Source organism: Mytilus trossulus, chromosome 8, assembly GCF_036588685.1.
Source record: "Mytilus trossulus isolate FHL-02 chromosome 8, PNRI_Mtr1.1.1.hap1, whole genome shotgun sequence".
NCBI classification, from domain to species: Eukaryota; Metazoa; Mollusca; class Bivalvia; order Mytilida; family Mytilidae; genus Mytilus; species Mytilus trossulus.
In genome coordinates this window covers 51,352,933-51,376,589 of record NC_086380.1, presented here as the reverse complement: position 1 = coordinate 51,376,589, position 23,657 = coordinate 51,352,933, and the positions used below count along the sequence as shown (strand labels likewise).

At 31.4% G+C, this 23,657-nt stretch overlaps 2 protein-coding genes across 2 annotated transcripts in view; one reads left to right on the top strand and one right to left on the bottom strand.

Moving 5' to 3' along the window:
• LOC134681104 (beta-ureidopropionase-like) overlaps positions 1-10,319 on the bottom strand; it is a 25,883-nt gene extending 15,564 nt beyond the window's left edge. The window contains exons 1-6 of the mRNA XM_063540531.1: positions 10,163-10,319; positions 8,092-8,263; positions 6,383-6,470; positions 5,913-6,007; positions 4,315-4,399; positions 2,118-2,194 (exon numbers count right to left, since the gene is read on the bottom strand). Coding sequence (XP_063396601.1) covers positions 2,118-2,194; positions 4,315-4,399; positions 5,913-6,007; positions 6,383-6,470; positions 8,092-8,263; positions 10,163-10,263 — 618 coding nt within the window. The 5' untranslated portion in view covers positions 10,264-10,319. The remainder of the gene's footprint in view (positions 1-2,117; positions 2,195-4,314; positions 4,400-5,912; positions 6,008-6,382; positions 6,471-8,091; positions 8,264-10,162) is intronic.
• On the top strand, positions 10,043-23,657 carry LOC134681105 (zinc finger SWIM domain-containing protein 7-like). Its single transcript, XM_063540532.1, has 7 exons — positions 10,043-10,113; positions 13,973-14,045; positions 17,485-17,506; positions 18,110-18,212; positions 18,813-18,891; positions 22,415-22,440; positions 23,538-23,657. Exons 1-7 carry the CDS (start codon positions 10,093-10,095, stop codon positions 23,640-23,642), a joined length of 429 nt encoding a protein of 142 aa, XP_063396602.1. The 5' UTR covers positions 10,043-10,092; the 3' UTR covers positions 23,643-23,657.

Sequence of the window (23,657 nt, the reverse complement as noted above, 5' to 3'; positions counted from 1 at the left end):
TCCTGGTACCTTCGATAACTATTGATAGGATCAAACCAAAGGAAACATCTTATTGTGATGACAAATATACAAACATATATGACAAATCTATTGTAATTCCCAAGATTTTTTTTTAGTTTTTCTAATATTTTACAGAACAAGCTTAAGCTATATATGTTTATGAATTTAAAAAAAAAACCACTTGACTCAGGCATGATTATATATACTCTATATATTGTATTTCCTAAATACCGTGATGGCTGGCTGCAGTGCAGGCGATTTGGTGTCACGATATCACAGTAGCATTGGTTCGAATCCCGGCGAGGGAAGAACCAAAAATTTGCGAAAGCAAATTTACAGATCTTACATTGTTGGGTTGATGTTTAGACGAGTTGTATATGGACCATAATTTGGTATTGGGCCTTTGGTTTCTTTTGGTTTCCTTTTTCATAAGTTCTAAAACTTTAACTTTTATTCTGTGGGTTGTGTTGGTGTTAGAATAGTATTAATGGAACAATTGAGTTTTTCAAGAAAAAATTAATACATTTTGATTCACTGTTTACGTGACAGGAAACCAAACAGGAAACCAATCTTTATTTTCTTTATTTTGCACAATATATTTCATAAGACATAAATGAACACCATTACTAGTGTTACTTGCTTCGTGTTCATGTTAATATTCAAAATCTATTTTCAATGTTAAATTAAAGTTTTTTTTGAATGCAACAGGAAACCATAAGAAACCAAAAGCATTTTTTAAGTTTTATTTTATTGCAAAATCTGCTTAAAATAATCTGAACAGTATACTTTTTCTTAAAATCCATCTTTAATGTAACAGTATTATAAAACTTCTAAATATGTGCTTGTTTTGAAAACAATTAGTACAATTTATTCATAAATTTCCATTTTTTCTTCATTGATACAGGATACCATAATCGTTGTATCTTGATGTTTAAGCCAAAAAAATGTATTTATATTTGGTTTTGAAATTCCAGTTATACATTGTATATAACTGGAATTTCAAAACCAAATATAAATAAAATGTATTTATATTTGGTTTTGAAATTCCAGTTATATACATTGTATATAACTGGAATTTCAAAACCAAATATAAATACATTTTTTTGGCCTAAACAAAGTCTGGAATGAGTGGACAAATGAATGAGCGGACAAATAAATGAGCAAACTAAGGAATGAGTGGACAAATGAATGAGTGGACAAATGAATGAGCGGACAAATCAATGAGCAAACTAAGGAATGAGTGGACAAATGAATGAGTGGACAAATGAATGAGCTGACAAAAAAATGAGCAAACTAAGGAATGAGTGGACAAATGAATGAGTGGACAAGTGAATGAGCGGACAAATAAATGAGTGGACAAACAAATGAGCAGTCAAATGAATGAGCGGACAAATGAATGAGCGGACAAACAAATAAGTAGACAAACAAATGAGCGGACAAATGAATGAGTGGACAAACAAATGAGCGGACAAATGAATGAGCGGACAAATAAATGAGTGGACAAACAAATGAGCAGTCAAATGAATGAGCGGACAAATGAATGAGTGGACAAATGAATGAGCGGACAAATAAATGAGTGGACAAACAAATGAGCAGTCAAATGAATGAGCAGACAAATGAATGAGCGGACAAACAAATAAGTAGACAAACAAATGAGCGGACAAATTAATGAGCGGACAAGTGAATGAGCGGACAAATGAATGAGCGGACAAACAAATGAGCAGACAAACAAACAGATGCACAGACCAGAAAACATAATGCCCATAAATTAAACATTTAAATCCTAAGATTTAGCACTGCTTTGATTGCATCATCTCTCACATATATATTAAACAGAATAATAGTAACTGCTATATATACTTCTTTACTGAAGAACAAATGGTGACACCATTAATCAAGGACAACAAAATGTAAAATTTAATGTCCCCAAAGGTTTAAACTTTGTCCTCTATTGTTTGTGTTATTTATAAACAACATTCCCTTATGCATTGAAAATTGTGAAACCTTTAAATGAATTGTTTTCTGACCTCATTAAATTTTCCTACTCTAGGTATATGATTATTCCTTGACTTCCCTAGTATATTTCTAATTAAAGTTTAATTGGATTGTTTTCTGACCTCATTAAAATCTCCTACTCTAGGTATATGGTTTTTCCTTGACTTCCCTAAGTACTGTCCTGTGTTAGAGATTACCACTGAAATGGAGAAAAAAAACCAAGAACTTTATACAAAGTGTAAATATTCACAAACATGCATACACTAGTAATTTTTGTGGCTCTTTATAGCTTGCTGTTCAGCTTAAGCCAAGGCTCTGTGTTGAAAGCTGTACCTTGACCTACAATGGTTTACTTTTATAAATTGTTTCTTGGATGGAGAGTTGTCTCATTGGCACTCATACCACATCTTCCTATATCTATGTAAAGTCTGATTTTGTTAGGAAGTATTTTTTCTCCTATCCAATCAAAAGGTTAATGAAAATTGTTAATTAAACAAAATGATTACTTCCTGAGTTATCTTCACATTCGTTCTTACCATAAACAACAAGACAGCGCCACCTATCTACGCAGTTTCTATCAAAAATCCATTAGCAACTGAAATCAATCCTATTTTTCAATGTAGTTTGTGATTTCTTTATAGTGTTCTATACATGGATGTTAGAAAAAATTAACCAATCAAAATAGAATCAATCAATCAATATCATGAGTTTAGATTTGATATCTTTAGTCTCTTTTTTCAAAAAATAGTTTTTTCTGGAATTTTCAGAAAAAAGTTTCAAAAAGACAATAATAACTGGAAAATTTTGCATTACTAACAGTGAAATACCATACCACTGCCCTAATTAATAGCTCTTTGGTCTATTTGCATATTCAACAAAGGACACTGTCCAACATTGTAGACAAGAATAGAATTTATGACATAAACCTTTGTTTTGTTGGTCTTGTAGTGTTGATCATTTAAGTTTAGTTTTTCTCTACTCTTTTTAATTTTTTCTCAAACACATTATTTTAAAGAGGGTCATTTATGAGAGATACAGTCTACCAGTCTTTTTTGACAAAAATACTTTTTAGAAGACTTTGCCTTGCTGATCAATTTTGGGATTTAAAAGAAATTGGTAAAAACAGTAATTAAAGGGCAATAACTCTAATATGGAGTTGTCATACAATTTCCTTCGTGTTGTCTTAATAGTAGATCTAATCTTTGCTGATCATTTTTGTCGAGCCTTCGACTTTAGTCGAAAAAGCGAGACTAAGCGATCCTACATTCCGTCGTCGTCGGCGTCAACAAATATTCACTCTGTGGTTAAAGTTTTTGAAATTTTAATAACTTTCTTAAACTATACTGGATTTTGCTTTAAGCTTGTTTATGATCATAAGATAGTATCCAGAAGTAAATTTTGTAAAAATAAAATTCCATTTTTACCGTATTCTACTATAAATGGACTTAATTTTTTTGCGGGGAAACAAAACATTCACTCTGTGGTTAAAGTTTTTAGAATTTTAATAACTTTCTTAAACTATCCTGGGTTTGTACCAAACTTGGACAGAAGCTTGTTTATGATCATAAGATAATATCCAGAAGTAAATTTTGTAAATAAATAAATCCATTTTTTCCATATTTTACCTTTAAATGGACTTAGTTTTTCTGCGGGGAACCATTACATTCACTCTGTGGTTAAAGTTTTTAGAATTTTAATAACTTTCTTAAACTATCCTGGGTTTGTACCAAACTTCGACAGAAGCGTATTTATGATCATAAGATTGTATCCAGAAGTAAAGTTTGTAAAAAGATTACTCTGTTTTTTTCTGTAATTTAATTTTAAATGGACTTAGATTTTCTTACAATCATTAAATAGTAACAAGAGGAATATTTTTATTGATTTTTTTCCTCATTGTTGTTGAGCCTGTGATTTACAGCAAAAATAGGCGAGACACTGGGTTCCGTGGAACCCTTACAAATTTTTGCTATTTAAGTTTATATCTACAATTATCTATATCTATTATAATGTTTAAATTATAAGGCAAAATGCAAAAAAAATGATTAACATGATTAAACTTTACTATAATAATAAATGTATAGTCATGAATTTTAAGGTTAAGAAGTGATTTAGTGAAAGGTTAAAAATTAGTATTTCTGATGCTGTTAAACTGAATTCAAGACTGGCTTAATATGAAATTTTTCCATATTTTGAGTTATCTATAATTTTGATAAAATTTGTCCCAAAAGTAGTTCATCACACTAACCATGCTGAAGATGGAAATCAAAGGAAGAAAACAATTTTCTTATAACAATGTGACAAGCCATAGTTTTGTATTACCTGCTGTGTTTGCTAGAATATCTCCATGATCAGCGTCACGTTCAAGTATAGGGGACACTATAACCATGTTGTATTTCTTTGCCAGCTGAAAAAGATTTTTAAATACTTATTGACTGTTTACATAGATATATTATTTAAGGTGGTACCTAACACTACAGGGAGATAACTCTGTAATATCAGCTAAACGTTTTAATTACCTTGCCTTGTGAAGGCAATATAAAGCTTCACAATGATCAAAATTGGTGTTTGTCAAATTGCTATATAACCAGTGTAATTTTTCTGATAAAACGCTTGGTTCAAATTTTTTGATTTTTTGATTTTTTTGTAAAATGGTCAAAGTAAACAATTTGTCCAAATTTTAGGAAAATTAAACGAGACAAATTAATTTTAGTGAAAGTGTTGGGTACCACCTTAAAGGATTTCTATAAATTCAAATTAGCACACACATATCTCAGTTACTTGAAACAATACATTTTATTTGTATATAAGCTTGAATGACTTTTCAAGACAATTAAATCATAAATTTATGAACTTCAAAAATAATATTATAGAAAAATTGAGAAAAGCAATTGTGTTCAGTCATGACTAATGATAATCTGTTTATTGCTATTTAACCTATGACGACGTTGTTAATTTCATTGACAATGGCACATGCATTTTTAGATTATAGATATTTCTAAGTTTTCATCATTTTTCTGTGCAGAGAAATAAAATTATCAGTTAGTAAGATCAAAAGAATATTTTGTTATATAGAGATAATGCATACCTGTTGTTAAATTTTCGTTAGGGAAGGGAGATAATTCATACCTTTTGCAGTTATTTAGATAGGGAAGGGAAATAATTCATACGTTTTGTAGTAATTCAGTTAGGGAAAGAGATAATTCATACCTTTAGTAGTAATTTAGATAGGGAAGAGAGATAATTCATACCCCTTTAGGGAAGGGAAATAAATCATACCTCTTGTAGTAATTTAGTTAGGGAAGGGAGATAATTCATACCTCTTGTAGTAATTTAGATAGGGAAGGGACATAATTCATACGTTTTGTAGTAATTCAATTAGGGAAAGAGATAATTCATACCTTTAGTAGTAATTTAGATAGGGAAGAGAGATAATTCATACCCCTTTAGGGAAGGGAAATAAATCATACCTCTTGTAGTAATTTAGTTAGGGAAGGGAGATAATTCATACCTCTTGTAGTAATTTAGTTAGGGAAGGGAGATAATTCATACCTGTTGAAGTAATTTAGTTAAGGAAGGGAGATAATGCATACCTTTTGTAGTAATTTAGTTAGGGAAGGGAGATCATTCATACCTATTGTAACATTTTTGTTGAGGAAGGGTGATAATTCATTCCCTTTGCAGTAATTCAGTTAGGGAATGGGTAAATTCATACCTCTTGTAGTAATTTAATTAGGGAAGGGAGATAATTCATACCTCTTGTAGTAATTTAGTTAGGGAAAGGAGATAATTCTTACCTTTTGCAGTAATTTAGTTAGGGAAGGGAGATAATTCATACCTTTTGCAGTAATTTACTTAGGGAAGAGAGATAATTCATACATTTTCTTAAGTTGTTGTTGAGGAAGGGAGATAATTCATACCTCTTGTAGTAATTTTGTTGTAGCTCCATCTTCTGCTGATTCAGCAAATTCACACCATGGATGTTTCTCACGTGTACAGAAGGCAAATGGCATTGCTTAAATATAAATGTATGATTTTAATGATAACAGAATACATGTATAATACAAAACCCAAGAATTAAATCACTTATTCCAGTAAGTCCCCTGATTGTCCACCATTATAAAACTTGTTCGAGATATGTATAATGCTGATATTATAGTACATTGTATAAATTTTAAAAGAAAAGAATTGAACCTGTGAGAGCGCTAAAAATGACATTTTACATAAATTTAATATTTCCAATATTTTAAAAACAAGTAGATTATCCACCATTATAAAATTTGTCTGAGATATTGATGATATTAACATACAGCATAACAGTTTTATAGAAATCTGGCAAGAATTGTACTTGTAAGAGCACTAACAAGATTCTCAATACATTTACACTTACTCCATGCTTCTTGTAAACAGATGACATTGACACCACATAAACTAGCCACTTCTATAATCTCTGATATTCTGTTGTGTAGAGATTCAATCTGAAACAAAACCAGGACAATATTATTATTAACAACTTAAAACCTATAGCTAGCCACTTCTATAATCTCTGATATTCTATTGTATAGAGATTCAATCTGAAACAAAACCAGGACAATATTAACAACTTATAAACTAGCCACTTCTATAATCTCTGATATTCTGTTGTGTAGAGATTCAATCCGAAACAAAACCAAGACAATATTATTATTAACAACTTATAACCTATAGCTAGCCACTTCTATAATCTCTGATATTCTATTGTATAGAGATTCAATCTGAAACAAGACCAGGACAATATTAACAACTTATAAACTAGCCACTTATATAATCTCTGATATTCTGTTGTGTAGAGATTCAATCCGAAACAAAACCAGGACAATATTAACAACTTATAAACTAGCCGCTTCTATAATCTTTGATATTCTGTTGTGTAGAGATTCAATCTGAAACAAAACCGGGCGTTCATTATCGCTGAACTAGTATATATTTGTTTAGGGCCCAGCTGAAGGACGCCTTTGGGTGCAGGAATTTCTCACTACATTGAAGACCTGTTCGTGACCTTCTGCTGGTGTTTTTTCTATGGTCAGGTCGTTGTCTCTTTGACACATTCCCCATTTCCATTCACAATATTATTGCTCCATGTACACACATGAAAAGAATAATTTAATATGCAACTGCAAAGTCCATGTTTGGTGTATAGAAACCATGAGTAAAAAGAATAAAAAGAGTTGCACAATGGCATATGTCATGTAGAAATCTTAATTGTTTTGATACAGACCCTAGGCCTGTAGTAGGCAGTTCGTAGATCAAATTATACCCGGTTTGAATAACTGTCATCTCTGAAGGAGTTGGTTCATGGATTCAACATGTTCAATCTTACCGATTTTGACTAAGTAGTAGGAAGTTCATGAATCTAACCTTATTTGTTTTGATAGAAAATAAGTGGTAGGCAGTTCATGAATCTAACCTTATCTGTTTTGATAGAGAATAAGTGGTAGGCAGTTCATAGATTAAATCTTACCTGTTTTGGTACAGGTTCTGTTTTAGACATTTCATTGATTAAATCTTACCTGTTTTGAAAGTGAATCTGTAGAATACAGTTCATAGATTCAATCTTATCTGTTTTGATAGAGACTATGTGGTATGGATCTATCCTTACCTGTTTTGATACACAGACTTTGTGGTAGGCAGTTCATAGATTAAATCTTACCTGTTTTGATACAGACCCTGTATTAGCATTGATTAGACATTTCACAGATTAAATATCACCTGTTTTGATACAGACCCTGTATTAGACATTTCACAGATTAAATATCACCTGTTTTGATACAGACCCTGTATTAGACATTTCACAGATTAAATATCACCTGTTTTGATACAGACCCTGTATTAGACAGTTCATGGATCACATGTTACCTGTTTTGATATAGACCCTGTATTAGACAGTTCATGGATCTAACCGTACCTGTTTTGATACAGACCCTGTATTCAGGTATTAGACAGTTCATGGATCTAACCTTACCTGTTTTGGTACAGACCCTGTATTAGACAGTTCATGGATCTAACCTTACCTGTTTTGGTACAGACCCTGTATTAGACAGTTCATGGATCTAACCTTACCTGTTTTGGTACAGGCTCTGTAGTGGGTATAATAATCTGATTTTGTATAGCACCAATTCTGACAATTCTTGGTTGACGGAGGGATTCTTTTTCTGCAGTAAAACAACTGCCTTTTAATTCAAACTGTCTTTTATCTGCTAAATCTCTAGCCTCCTTTGGAAACTCTAGTTGTCTGTGTAAAACATTAACAAATTTAATTTGGTTTTGATACTGTCATGACTGTAAGGGTTTTCTTTTCAACATGTTCAAGATAGAAGACAAAAACTTTTATTTCACACCTATGTTCTTATTAACAAAAATTATTAAGGTGAAGTCATGAGTGTACATAATTAAACTACTCAACAGATTTTTTTTTAATTTCACATATATGTATATATGAAAAATAAAAGAAAAAGGGGGTAACTGTTTTCGTTTTTGAGATACGAACCGTTGAAATTAACAGCATGATACGCTAAAAAATTTCTATTTTGTTGTTCAACAGAATTTAAAAAAAAATTGATATACGATTCAAAAATGAAAGACGAATCTATTGGTCCAAAGAAAGTCTTTAGCAACCGAGCTAGTTTTAAAGCTACTCCCTACATGCCCTATTGAAGTTTTTTTTAATTGCCTGAACATAAAAAATATCCGGCGATGTCATTGATGTATACAGTAACCAGGTAACATCACAACAACTACGCAGTAATATAATATTATACTGACTTCTATTACTGTACATTGAATGTCGTAGCTAGTTCTTGCATGTGTATACATTATACCCATCTTCCTATGTATTACAAATGCTCAAGCGTTATAAATTGATAAGGATACAATGTATATATATAAACTGACAAATTTTAAAGAATATTTCTGCCGCCAAAAAACAAAATGAAAAAATGTAAGTTGGCAACCAAATGTACTGCAAGTGAAAGAAAGTAACGGTAGACTTTAACTTAATTCATCTGTTCTATATAAGAGCTGTTTCAGTATCTTTTTTAATGCTTGGATTGTAAAAATTTTTATGGAACAAATTTCGAGTTTGAATTTTCCCCAGTTAACTCAGTGTTGTCAGAATGAATTGATCATTTATAATATAAGGATCAGGTTCTGAGTTAGGACCCCCCCCCCCCCCCCCCCCCCACACTTTTTAAATGGCTGGATCTGCCCCTGAAGTTGATAACATCTGGGCAAATAGTCCATTTGCCAATTACCGATTTGATTCTATTATTACACACTTTTTAAATAAATTACTTCCCTTTGTCAATCGTAGACTGGTTTCATACCGGACAGGATTCCCTTTTGCCAATGCAAAGCATGATGATTTGAAAGTGACGTATCAGTGGTTTTAATTAATTTTCAAAAGTATTTTGCTGAACAACAAATTAATGAAATTAAAAGATTTAAAAACCTTATAGATAACTCACATTACGCACAGGTAAATTTGCTCTGTCTGCTAGCTCTCCATTTTAAGTAAAAAATAATGTCCTTCATAAGGGAGACAACCAAATTAGGGATCTCTAATTACAGCTATTTTAATATCAAACATCACTGAAAATGTGGAGTTAACACAGCCCGTTTCCAATAGAGGATCAATTTTATTAGGGGAATTAGTAGCTATCAAGCTAGTAATAAATTTTCCTATAATTCAAAACAACAAAAAAAAACACCAGGATTTCGGGATCGGGGAATTCCTTTTTTTCGAATTTCGGGACCTCAGGATTTTGTTTTTTAAGCCCGGGATTTGAGGATTTCATGGTTTTAAGCACAGGATTTCGGGATCAGGACCCTCCTACCCTCCCTCCTAATGAGTTAAATACAATAGCGACATAAAATTACCGGGGTGATCCAAAAATTACAAAGAGATTATAGTGTCAAGTTGACACTTCTAAAGACTAAAGACTCAATTACGGGAATTGGCAAATAGCCTGTTGTTCCAATAATGCATTCACGAGTTTAAAATTACTCCAAGAAAATAGAAATGGAATTAAGATTCGTTTCTCTCCCTCTTCCCATTAGTAACTAATGTTTTGCTTTACATTTACGGTAAGGTTGTTTTGCATTGAATCTGAACATGCACAAACTCAGATTTTACCTAAGTTCCTTTCCGTACAGAATTCTCCACACATCTGCCAACTCTTGAGGTGGGACATTCTTTTGTAAAGATTTCTCCAAGCTTTCTAACTCAGCAGCCATCGTTCTGAATACACGTTGACAGAGAAGATGAATAATCCAAAGAGATTCCGAGAAACTTCGATATGTTTACATTTTCCAAAAGGGGTGTTTATCATTTATCAACACTCAAATCACCAGTAATTGCAAATTAAAACACATTTCTTAAATACAAATAAAATAAATAACAATGAAACAATATTGAAAGCAAACCAGATAGATATAATACTATTTAAAAAAAAACTGGCTAAATTTCCATGAGAAATATTTGTCATACCTGCTGAATAATGAATTCGACCAATCCGGGAAAATACAAAAAGATCCAAAAATAGAAACAGTTTTAGCCACAGATTCACGAGCTAATGGTAAATTAAGATGAGGAGATTAATATACGAATTTCGGAAAGACTTTTTTTTTTTAATCCCATTTATTTGGACATTAATATACACGAAAAGGGGACAGTTCAAGCACATGTGTCCTGGAGAATGTAACCCCTTTTTTACAGTATTTTTCTTGTGTTAGGCCTACTTCTAGTCCAAATAATTATGACGTCTGGCAAGGCTATTTTAATTATTTTTTTTGGGACGCCTTCCTACAACCGTCGTAGGAAGGCGTCCCAGAAAAAAAATAAAATAGCCGTCCCAGACGTCATAATTATTTGGACTAGCCTACTTCCTATTATTTTTAGTAAATGTTCTTTAGTCTTTAATATTTTTATTTAATATATGTGCCATAGTCATTTTAATATTCACACAATACTAAAACTGGGACTATAACATCTGAGAATACTAACACTATAAAACATGTGTTAGTATTACTAGTATCAGCAAAAAATGATCAGTCAGCTGATCCAGAACTTTTTGTAAAAATAGTGGAAAGTAGTGGAGGGTCCACAGACTGACCTAAGGGAGGGCCTGCACCAGTCAAGCTTCAGTCAATCGAAAATTTCAGTATTATTATTATAGATTTATTACACAGGCACTTGTCTCAGAAAAAAAATTCTTATATACCTTTATATAAACAGGATTATGTTCTCCTTCGCTTGCTCATCCGAACATAAAACTTTTCTGATTACTTCAAAGACAACTAAAGACTTATGTGAATTGAGAGATGCACCAAAGCAGTTTTAATAAACTTTTTTACAACAAAATGTTTCATTCATAATCAATATATTAGTCCAAATTGTATTAAATTATTTCAAAGTCCAAATTATCGACACAATTCTGGAATCACACAATCTACAAATATAAATAATATGAATTAGAACAAGAAAAATAATAAACTTCCATACAATGATACAAAAACATTGTAATAAATAATATCTAAATATAACTGTAGAACTCGCTTAGGTGTTTTCTCGATAATTAGAAAAAGGCGCCAAAATAATTATATTAAGGTCTAGTACTGAATTACTTCTTATTACGCAAAGAAAGAAAATACAATTATTTTATTAAATGTGAAATATTAGTATAAACATGATAAAGGTATATACATGAATAGGAAAAAAATTCTGATACGAGTGCCTGTGATTTATTAGATGGAATTATTTTTTTTAAAGAAAAAACGAAAAACATTCTATAACAGTTTCAAATAAAAGAATACAAACTGGGTCTTTTTCACTTGTAAATCAGTGGAATATTAATCTACGACTTGTATATTTCCAATTTTACCTGGCATGCACTCATAACATGCATAAAGTTGCAATAAACCTTCCTCATTTCAATGTCTTCAACATCATACATATTGTGTATATGCTATTTATATATTAAAAAAATCACAGAAACTTTAATTTAATTAAGCATTAATCATGCCCATTTAAAAAGAAAATAGAAAATCTTAGAAAAAATAAAATATAAAAAAATGTATTGATCAACATGTTCAGTGGAAAACATTTTGAAATTATACATGATACTAACACAAGTTCTATGGCACAGGCTAGTGAAATTGCTTTAGGGCTTGTAAAATTCTTTACTTAACCAACAAAATCCAGCTAAAATTTTCCAAAAAATTAGCTTTGGTTTGAAGGCTATGATCGATACTATAAAACTAAAATTCAATGAAAATAGGCTACATGTTCATGTATGTGCCATCCTTTGAAACCATATATACAAAATCATGGATCTGTATAATGTATCTGTAATAGAATTTCTGCCAATCAAGGCATATTTTCTTTGGTTACATCTTCTGACATCAGACTCGGACTTCTCTTGAACTGAATTTTAATGTGCGTATTGTTATGCTTTTACTTTTCTACATTGGTTAGAGGTATAGGGGGAGGGTTGAGATCTCACAAACATGTTTAACCCCGCCACATTTTTGCGCCTGTCCCAAGTCAGGAGCCTCTGGCCTTTGTTAGTCTTGTATTATTTAAATTTTAGTTTCTTGTGTACAATTTGGAAATTAGTATGGCGTTCATTATCACTGAACTAGTATATATTTGTTTAGGGGCCAGCTGAAGGACGCCTCCGGGTGCGTGAATTTCTCGCTACATTAAAGACCTGTTGGTGACCTTCAGCTGTTGTTTTTTATTTGGTCGGGTTGTTGTCTCTTTGACACATCCCCCATTTCCATTCTCAATTTTATATCTCCATTCACATAGAGGAAAATGTTAACACACAACAGTAGCAGATCCAGGGAGAGGGGAGTAATTTCTGTGATGGAACCCCCCCCCCCCCCCCCCCCCCCCCTTTTTTTAAATGATCAATGCATTTGAATGGGGACATATATGACATATAGTTGTCATTTTATCCGAAATAAATTCATAGAGCAGTATTTATGTTCTGTAACAAAAATAAAATATTTCACATTTCTATTGGTTAAAAAATTAGTTCTTGAACAAATTTTCCAAAGCTTGAACATATTTCCTTAAATACATATAACATGTACATGTATAATATGTATTATCGCTATTTTGTGGATTTTTCTTTGATCTTTTTTTGTGATAATTTTTCATATCATGCTACTCGCTTGAGATGGAAAATTATTGCTAGAAACTAAGGAGGCATGTGGCGTTGCTAATGAATTTGACATGAAATTGACAACGTCGTCATACATGTAGGTAAAATAGAGATAAACAGATTAACATCGGTCATGATCTCATCTCAACTTGATTGATTTTCTCACTTTTGCCGTACTGTCTCAAGGGAGAAAATCAATCTGGTTGAGATGATCAACTATAATCTATAATTCTGGATGAATATATATATATATGATTCCAAGGGGACATATTTCCTGTGCCTATGAAATGAGTTCAGGTGGTACAAATGTCAAGCCTGATCAAATCTTTTGTTGTAATATCACCTGTACAGACAGATATGATGAATTTATTTAAGGAATGACTGTAATATTTCTTCTGTCTATGAAGAAATAACATAAATATGTGGTGCACACTGACTAGCTTGCATAACGGGTTATTTTTAAGTGTACACCACAATTTTTATGTTATTACGAATAGACAGAAAAAATATTACAGTCATTTCTTATAATTTAATTCTAAATTCTATTTTAAACCGTAGTAAACCATGAAAAAAACGTTGATGACAAAATTGTGTCTCTGAGCTGATAAACAAAACAGTGTTAGCCAATCAGAAGATGAGTTTCATCCAAAATTAAATTATTCAGATATAACATACATTGTAATGTTTGAAGTGTTTATATGGTCATAGGAAGAACCTGCCAGAATAACCATTTACAACTTATCATAATCTATTTTTATCATCTTGTTTTAATTCAGGGAGATGTAATAAAGTCTGTTGGAGAGGAACTATGGAAAGAAGTAGAGAATGCTTACACTGATTCTGGTAAAAGTAAGTCATACATAAATGTATTAATCAACCAGAATCAATCATTGTGTCAGTGATCTACACAAACATAGCATATAACATAGTATTGATATAGCCATACAATTTTTATAAAAAAAAAAAATGATTACTAAATTTGAGCATTCATATTACATGTATATGTCATGTATGCTATGGTGATGTCTGTGTTGTTTTCCAAAGACATTTTGGTTTCCAGACAATAGCTTGAGTATAAGTGAAGTAAGTGTATTGATTTCTATGAAATTTTAGAACAATGTTTCTTACCATGATAAAAAGATTAGGATTGATCTGGGGGATTATTATTTATTATCCTATTGACCTGGATATGTGCATATGCTTTTTCATGCAATTGAGTTTTAAGGTTAAAAAATGGATTGCCAGAGTCACGTTTATCAAGGCTTCTGGTCAAATTTTGGTAATAATGCTTATCTAAATAAATTCCTTTTTCATTTGATCTTATCATGCTTATAGACTATTATATTAGCTTCTAAAATCCTTTTTAATTATTTATTTATCTTAAGTGGTTCCAGAGATATTAATTATAATATACCAATTTTTCACTGTGCTGTTTTTTTCTTCAGCGTTTTAGAACTTCCTGTAGAATCGTTGATAAAAGTGCTACTGAAAATTTATGAAAGACATCTAGGTGGGATTAATCTACCCTGGAAATTTGGGAAAAATTCATCTATGTATTTAACTACTTCTTCCTTTTTATTACTTTATATTCTGTTAACTTTTACAAAGATCTTCTCCTCTGAAACTGCTGAGCCAAATTAAACCAAACTTGGCCACAATCATCATTGGGGTATCTAGTTTAAAAATTGTGTCCAGTGACCCGGTCAACTAACCAAGATGGCTGCCATGGCTGAAAATAGAACATAGGGGTAAAATGCAGTTTTTGGCTTATAACTCAAAAACCAAAGCATTTAGAGCAAATCTGACATGGAGTTAAATTGTTTATCAGGTCAAAATCTATCTGCCCTCACAATTTCAGATGAATCGAACAACCCGTTGTTGGGTTGCTGCCCCTGAATTGGTAATTTTAAGGAAATTTTGCTGTTTGGTTATTTTCTTGAATTATATTATAGATAGAGATAAACAGTGAATAGCAATAATGTTCAGCAAAGTTAGATTTACAAATAAGTCAACACGACCGATATGGTCAGTTGACCCCTTTAGGAGTTATTGCCCTTTATAGTCATTTTTTTTTACATTTTTCATAAATTTTTGTTGTTTTTTAGAAAAAAAATTCCACTGTATATACTTGGCCAAGTTCATTACAGATAGAGATAATTGTAGCAACAAGAATGTTCAGTAAAGTAAGATCTACAAACACATCCCCATCATCAAAACACAATTTTGTTATGAATTTTTCTGTGTCCAGTGTTTAATATGCACATAAACCAAGGTGAGCGACACAGGCTCTTGAGAGCCTCTAGTTTTGAGTTACTGCCCTTGATATATTCATTTTGAATTATTTTTACTGTTTTTTGCTGTTTTCTTTAGAAATAGATATGCACTCAATATTTCATAAAATCTGTCACTCTGATTTGGAGTTCTTGCCCCATAAATTTGAAATTTTACTGTTTTTTGCTGTTATCATTGTTTTTCTCAAAAACTGTTGGAACTGCGTTAAAATTATCAATTGCAAAATGGTTCAGCAGCAAAAAACAACTTATATATATACAATTAGCAGACATACACTTTTCAACAGGTGAGTAATAAAGGCTCAGTTGTGCTTCGAACTTTATTGGGATGCAACATATTTCTTCAAGACCTATTTAAACAATATAAGTCAGTAATATATGGTATGTTCAGTGGTGGGTAGGATTTGTTTGCATTATATGAGCCTTCTGTACTTTCATGTAAACAGGATGTCACTCTTCAGTAAATATATATGCCATGTCAGTTAGAAGATGACTGTTTTGTATTTTCAGTAAAGGCAACAAAAGCCGCAACATTGGTATACCAATGTTCAAAACTCAATAATTGATAGAAAGAAACAAATCCAGCTCTGACGGCATCAATTGGTGATTTGATGGTCCCAAATTCAATTTAAAACAGGTTGCCATTTATTTTAATGGGTATTTGCGACTATCAAATCACCAGTTGATGCCCTGGAGCTTAAAATATAATATTGTTATCTTCATTCTAATGAAACGGGTCAAAAACAACATTAAAACATACATTTTAAATCTACCTTACCTTGTCTGTGCTTGCATGTCAATTTGTTAACATCAATTGTGAATAAATGCCACAAAACTTAATGGCATTATCCAATCAAAAGGAATGTTACAAATAATGTTGCATTAGCATGATATATGGTATGCATTTGTTTATGTAGGATATCAAAGGTACCAGGATTATAATTTAGTACGCCAGACGCGCGTTTGGTCTACATAAATAGTTATCAAAGGTACCAGGATTATAATTTAATACGCCAGACGCGCGTTTCGTCTACATAAGACTCATCAGTGACGCTCAGATCAAAACAGTTAAAAGGCCAAACAAATACAAAGTTGAAGAGCATTGAGGACTCATCAGTGACGCTCATATCGAAATATTTATAAAGCCAAACAAGAACAAAGTTGAAGAGCATTTAAAATCCAAAATTCCAAAAAGTTGTGCCAAATACGTCTAAGGTAATCTAAGCCTGGGATAAGAAAATCCTTAGTTTTTTCGAAAAATTCAAAGTTTTAAAAACAGGAAAGAAGTAGGGGCATTAAGGCCTGGATTTGGCCCAAAAAAAATAAATGTTTGATATCTATTTCAAATTGGCACATAACGTTTAGAAATGCATAGGTTCAAGAAATATAAAAGAAAAGCATAAAGATTTTTACCTGATGACGTCACTATTATGTCATAATATTTACTATTTAAAAAAATTGATGAAAAATACAGATTTTATGAAGTTTTCCATCTTTATTTCTGTTATGGAAACATAGTGCGCAGGCAAGAAACAGCAAGATAATTTAAGAGAAGCTTTATTATTACTATTGACATGATCCAACCAAATATAAAGTTGTTTCTTGGATGCGCTCATACTTTTTCAATCTAAAATATACATAAAATATGGTGAAAAACAAGGAAAATCACGAAATTTTACAAAATATACAAAATAAATCATGATTTGTTGCCAGGGAAACTTGTTTAATGACAAATTTGTTTTTGTTTCTCTGAGTACCTTGTACTGTAGTACAGTTTTTAGTTGTTTAAGAATACATATGATAACTTTTAAATTTGCAGTAATGTTTGGGCCAAATAAGGGCCTTATTGCCCTACTCCTTTATAAAAATGACCACATTATTGATATTCATATATGTCAGTCCTAATCTTAAGTGTTCAGCTGTTTTTTTTACTTTTTCTAACATTTTCAGACCTGTACACTCATTTAATACTGATATTTTTAATTATTGTTTTACAGTAACAGATGAAATTCTTTCAGCGTAAGTTTTATTTTCATTATGAAATCAATTTCACAATCTTTAATTGACTACACTTCTTGCATTTAATTTCAAATTACTATACTTAAATAAATCAACATATTTTTAACATTTAGACTTGTAAGTAGTCTTGAAATGTCAGAACACAGGAAATATAATAACTGATGCACAACATAGACATGATGGAATGAATTGGCTAGGGATGTAATTATTCACGTATCATTTGATAAGTCTATATGTCTATTTGCTGTCGATTCCTTACTTTATCAGAGTGAACCACACATTTAGTCATGGCTTTGTTACATGTAGTTTACCTCTCCAAACCTCAGAAAATGTTTATACCTGACATAGATGAGTGTTTAATTTTGTTAGGTTTTATGGACATCCTCCTATTTAATGTACCTTGGATTTCTGTCAATGCTTTTTAACACATAAGTAGGATATAAAAAACAGATCAGTGCTATAGATGTTAAAGATGGACTACCTAAATCAGAGACTGACGACAAAGATTAGAGACAAACACTAAAGATTTGACACTAGCAATATGTCAAGCTGTACTAACAATCTAACTATTTCAGATAACTATGATAATTTTATCATCTACAGATTAAGTTTTGTATACCAATCTTCTCTGCTACCAGCTTTGGATTTAGTGGATCATAGAAATGTCAGTCACATGACCTCACCTAGTGGTAGGTCGATATACCAGGTAAGCTTAGTAGTAATGTAATAGAAATTTCAGTTGCATGAACTCAAATCAACTCTGACCCCAGATGTGTATATCAATAAAGGTTTGTGATAAGCATGCTTGTCAAAGGATCAACATTGTCATGTGAAGTGTAGTGTTTGTTTTGAATGACTGGTTGGATTTGCTTATTGGTCTATTAACTTGCAATTTTATTCAAACGTATCCTTGTACTCATTTGAATTAATTTCCTGTCCCCTATGTTTGATCCAAGAGCCAGTTTTTCAAATCTTTTAGTATGTTTGGTTTCTGTGAGCTTTCACTTCATCTACTTTAATATGTATTGGTGAAATATTTTATTGATATTGTCAGTAGTTTCTTAACGGCTCCTTTGTGTCCAGCATGCATTAATTTCAGCTTTGGGTCCATATCCGTGTCAAGAAAACACTTAATGTTGGGGAGTAATGTTGGGGAGTCTCTGTCAAAAAAATTTAATTACAAAATACATTTCATTGTACCTTTAGTTCAAAAGTTATACAACATATTTCCAACATGATGCAGTGAAATTGTACTGTTGATTTTGAAATGGTAGAATCATGTTTAGTGTGTTTAAATATATTGTAGGTTATTGGAAGTTCTGGAACACCTTATACCTGTTTTACTACCAGCTTTTATTGTTCATGTCCATCGTTCAGATATTCAGGTAGTTTATTAGCAGAACTGTCAACGTATATTTGTTCCACCTAACAGAAGTTCCAGTGGAAACTTTATTATAAACAATGTCATAATACCTGTACCTGTTGGAACAAATATTCTGTACTATTTATTCCGTTAGGAACATCTACTGTAATATTTATTCCTGTGGAAATAATATTCCAGAATAGTTTTTCCATTTGGAACTTATATTATGAAGGAACTTCTATTCCGTGACAGAACACCTGGTTCACTACCAGCCTTTATTATTTCATTCCAGGGTCACAACTCACAAGTGTAGGTTACAGTTAGTTCATTAACTCTTCATCTTGTTCACTACCAGCCTTTATTGTTTTATTCCAGGGTCACAAGTGTAGGTTACAGGTATTAATTTTAAACCTGGTTCACTACCAGCCTTTATAAAATAAAAATCTAGGATTCAGAATGCAGGGTTACAGGCAGTTTATTTATTCCTAACATGGTTCATAACCAGACTTTATTGTTCCATTCTCGGACTCTTGAGCCTTCAGACTGATTTTATTTTCATTTCAATTTCTATACCGGGAAATTAATTCTTCCTGTATGAGATTTCAAATAGCTCTGTAAAATGTCAAATTAAGTGACACACTCATGGGTTCATTGACAGCTTTGGTGTCAATCCCACTTTTATTTAATGAAGTGTACTTTGCTTATGTAATTTTTATACGACCGCAAATTTTGAAAAAATTTTCGTCGTATATTGCTATCACGTTGGCGTCGTCGTCGTCGTCGTCGTCGTCCGAATACTTTTAGTTTTCGCACTCTAACTTTAGTAAAAGTGAAAAGAAATCTATGAAATTTTCACACAAGGTTTATGACCATAAAAGGAAGGCTGGTATTGATTTTGGGAGTTTTGGTCCCAATATTTTAGGAATTAGGGGCCAAAAAGGGCCCAAATAAGCATTTTCTTGGTTTTCGCACTATAACTTTAGTTTAAGTTAATAGAAATCTATGAAATTTTGACACAAGGTTTATGACCACAAAAGAAAGGTTGGGATTGATTTTGGGAGTTTTGGTTTCAACAGTTTAGGAATTAGGGGCCAAAAAAGAGCCCAAATAAGCATTATTCTTGGTTTTCGCACAATAACTTTAGTTAAAGTAAATAGAAATCAATGAAATTTAAACACATTGTTTATGACCACAAAAGGAAGCTTGGTATTGATTTTGGGAGTTTCGGTCCCAACAGTTTAGGAATTAGGGGCCAAAAAGGGACCCAAATAAGCATTTTTCTTGGTTTTTCGCACCATAGCGTTAGTATAAGTAAATAGAAATCTATGAAATTTAAACACAAGGTTTATGATTATAAAAGGAAGGTTGGTATTGATTTTGGGAGTTTTGGTCCCAACAGTTAAGGAAAAAGGGGCCCAAAGGGTCCAAAATTAAACTTTGTTTGATTTCATCAAAATTGAATAATTGGGGTTCTTTAATATGCCGAATCTAACTGTGTATGTAGATTCTTAATTTTTGGTCCTGTTTTCAAATTGGTCTACATTAAGGTCCAAAGGGTCCAAAATTAAACTTAGTTTGATTTTAACAAAAATTGAAACCTTGGGGTTCTTTGATATGCTGAATCTAAAAATGTTCTTCGATTTTTTATTATTGGCCCAGTTTTCAAGTTGGCCCAAATCGAGGTCCAAAATTAAACATTGTTTGATTTCATCAAAAATTGAATAATTGGGGTTCTTTGATATGCCAAATCTAACTGTGTATGTAGATTCTTAATTTTTGGTCCAGTTTTAAAATTTGGTCTAAATTAAAGTGCAAAGGGTCCAAAATTAAACTAAGTTTGATTTTAACAAAAATCAAATTCTTGGGCCTCTTTGAAATGCTGAATCTAAACATGTACTTAGATTTTTGATTATGGGCCCAGTTTTCAAGTTGGTCCAAATCAGGATCTAAAATTATTATATTAAGTATTGTGCAATAGCAAGTCTTTTCAATTGCATAGTATTGTGCAATGGCAAGAAATATCTAATTTCACAATATTGTGAAATAGCAAATTTTTTTTTAATTAAGAGTTATCTTTCTTTGTCCAGTAAAGTAAGCAAGAAATATCTGCAAGAATTTTTTTGAATTGGAGTTATCTTTCTTTGTCCAGAATCAACTTAAATCTTTGTTATATACAATATACAATGTATATTCACTTTTTACTACCAACTGATAAATTTAAATAATCTTTACCATTCAGTGATAACAAGCAGTTTTTTTACATCTTAATATTTTATGATGTATTTAAATGAGTAGTAATTGTTGCAAACTCCATTAGAATATTTTAATTGAAATAAGTTTTGGAATAAGGGAAAGGGGGATGTGATTAAAAAATTGGGTTCAATTTTTCTCATTTGAAATTTCATAAATAAAAAGAAAATTTCTTTAAACATTTTTTTGAGAGGATTAATATTCAACAGCACAGTGAATTGCTCTAAGAGAAAACAAAAATTTTAAGTTCATTTGAATACATTCATTCTGTGTCAGAAACCAATGCTGTGTCAACTATTTAATCACAATCCAAATTTAGAGCAAAATCCAGCTTGAATGTTGTGTCCATACTTGCCCCAACTGTTCAGGGTTCAACCTCTGCGGTCGTATAAAGCTACGCCCTGCGGAGCATCTGGTTTGTTTTCTAAATTATTTCAATAAGAACAAAAACGATGGATTGATGTAGAAATAAGAATCTGTAAACCTCGGTTGTAGTGGGTGTTAAATATTCAAAATCGGCAAACCTTGTTTAGACATTAACACACGTTGCTAAGGGTGGGCAAGGCTTATGAAAGGTTAGTAAAAATTAAAAATTGCCACGTGTTCAAAATGAAATGAATGGATGATATAAGAAAGTATAATGAAAGCCTTTATTGTTCCATTCCAAGTTTCAGAAGATGAGGTTATTGACAGTTCTTTTACTTGAAACATGTGCGCTAAAATTTAAAATGATTCTATCCATCCTACAAATATTTAGGTAGGTTACAGGCATTTCTGGAACTCCTCGCACATATTTCACCTATATTGATACTATTCAACATTCACATACTTACATAGTTTATTGGCAGTTCTGGAACAACTTGTACCTATTTTACTACCAGATTGTGTTGTTCCGCTGAAGAGTGCAGATACTAGTACTCAATTACTGTGATTCATTTATTTTCGTGGGTACCAATTTTCGTGGATTATGGAAAACATGCAAGTTCGTGGATATTTAATTTCGTGGTTTTGCCGAAGTCTACATACAAGCCTATAGGAAATTTGTTATTCGTTGAACATTTAATTTCGTGGTTCACCAGTACCCACGAAAGCCACGAAAATTGGTATCCCACGAATAATAATGAATCCACAGTAGTTTGTTGACAGTACATTTAAAAATCAGGGGAATCTCTGCCCAATTATTTTCTTAGGATTTAAACATTATTATTTTTAGCCCAGATTGATTTGATATTGTAAAATGACAATTTGAATAAAATAAAAGTTCATAAAAAATCTTTCTTTATCTTTTATTTTAGTTCTGATGAAAGATGATCATTTAATGGTAAGTTTAACTTGATATGTCATGTATGTTTATATGTCATGTATGTTTATATGTCATGTATGTTTATATGTCATGTATGTTTATATGTCATGTATGTTTATATGTCGTGTATGTTATATGTCATGTATGCTTATGTCATGTATGTTTATATGTCATGTATGTTTATATGTCATGTATGCTTATATGGCATGTATGTTTATATGTCATGTATGTTTATATGTCATGTATGCTTATGTCATGTATGTTTATATGTCATGTATGTTTATATGTCATGTATGCTTATATGGCATGTATGTTTATATGTCATGTATGCTTATATGTCATGTATGTTTATATGTCATGTATGTTTATATGTCATGTATGTTTATATGTCATGTATGCTTATATGGCATGTATGTTTATATGTCATGTATGTTTATATGTCGTGTATGTTTATATGTCATGTATGTTTATATGTCATGTATGCTTATGTCATGTATGTTTATATGTCATGTATGTTTATATGTCATGTATGCTTATATGGCATGTATGTTTATATGTCATGTATGCTTATATGTCATGTATGTTTATATGTCATGTATGTTTATATGTCATGTATGTTTATATGTCATGTATGCTTATATGGCATGTATGTTTATATGTCATGTATGTTTATATGTCATGTATGTTTATGTGTAGAAGAGATGTGAAAAATATCCCAAGACAATTCAAACTAATATGTTGAAATCGAACTAATTATTCCGTTGCATAACAAATGAAGAAGACAATATTTTCAATAACATGAATAACAGGCTATGTATACCTTAGTGTTTCAAACGATTTTGATAATTTATTTCATGAACACATTTTATAGGAAAAAGACTAGATCAATGATCTCTCAGAAAGGAGTAAGAACAAAAATCTGCAACATCTACATGTAAGATAACATTATTAAACTTAACATATTTTGGCAAGGTTACCACCTCATCAATTGAGCACTTTATATCAAAACGAGAGATACAGTCATGTTAGATTTAGTTTGTTTGTTTATTATTAATAGTATACATGTATTTATAGTTATCTATAAAAGTTAAATGTAATATATATTTTTTTTACAGTGTAAGCATGTATTAGCTATAAAACTATCTGAGGCAATGAAGCTGACAAAGGCATTGGAAATTACTGATGATGAAATGGCAACATTACTTAAAACAATAGAATGAATAAATAGAATAAAA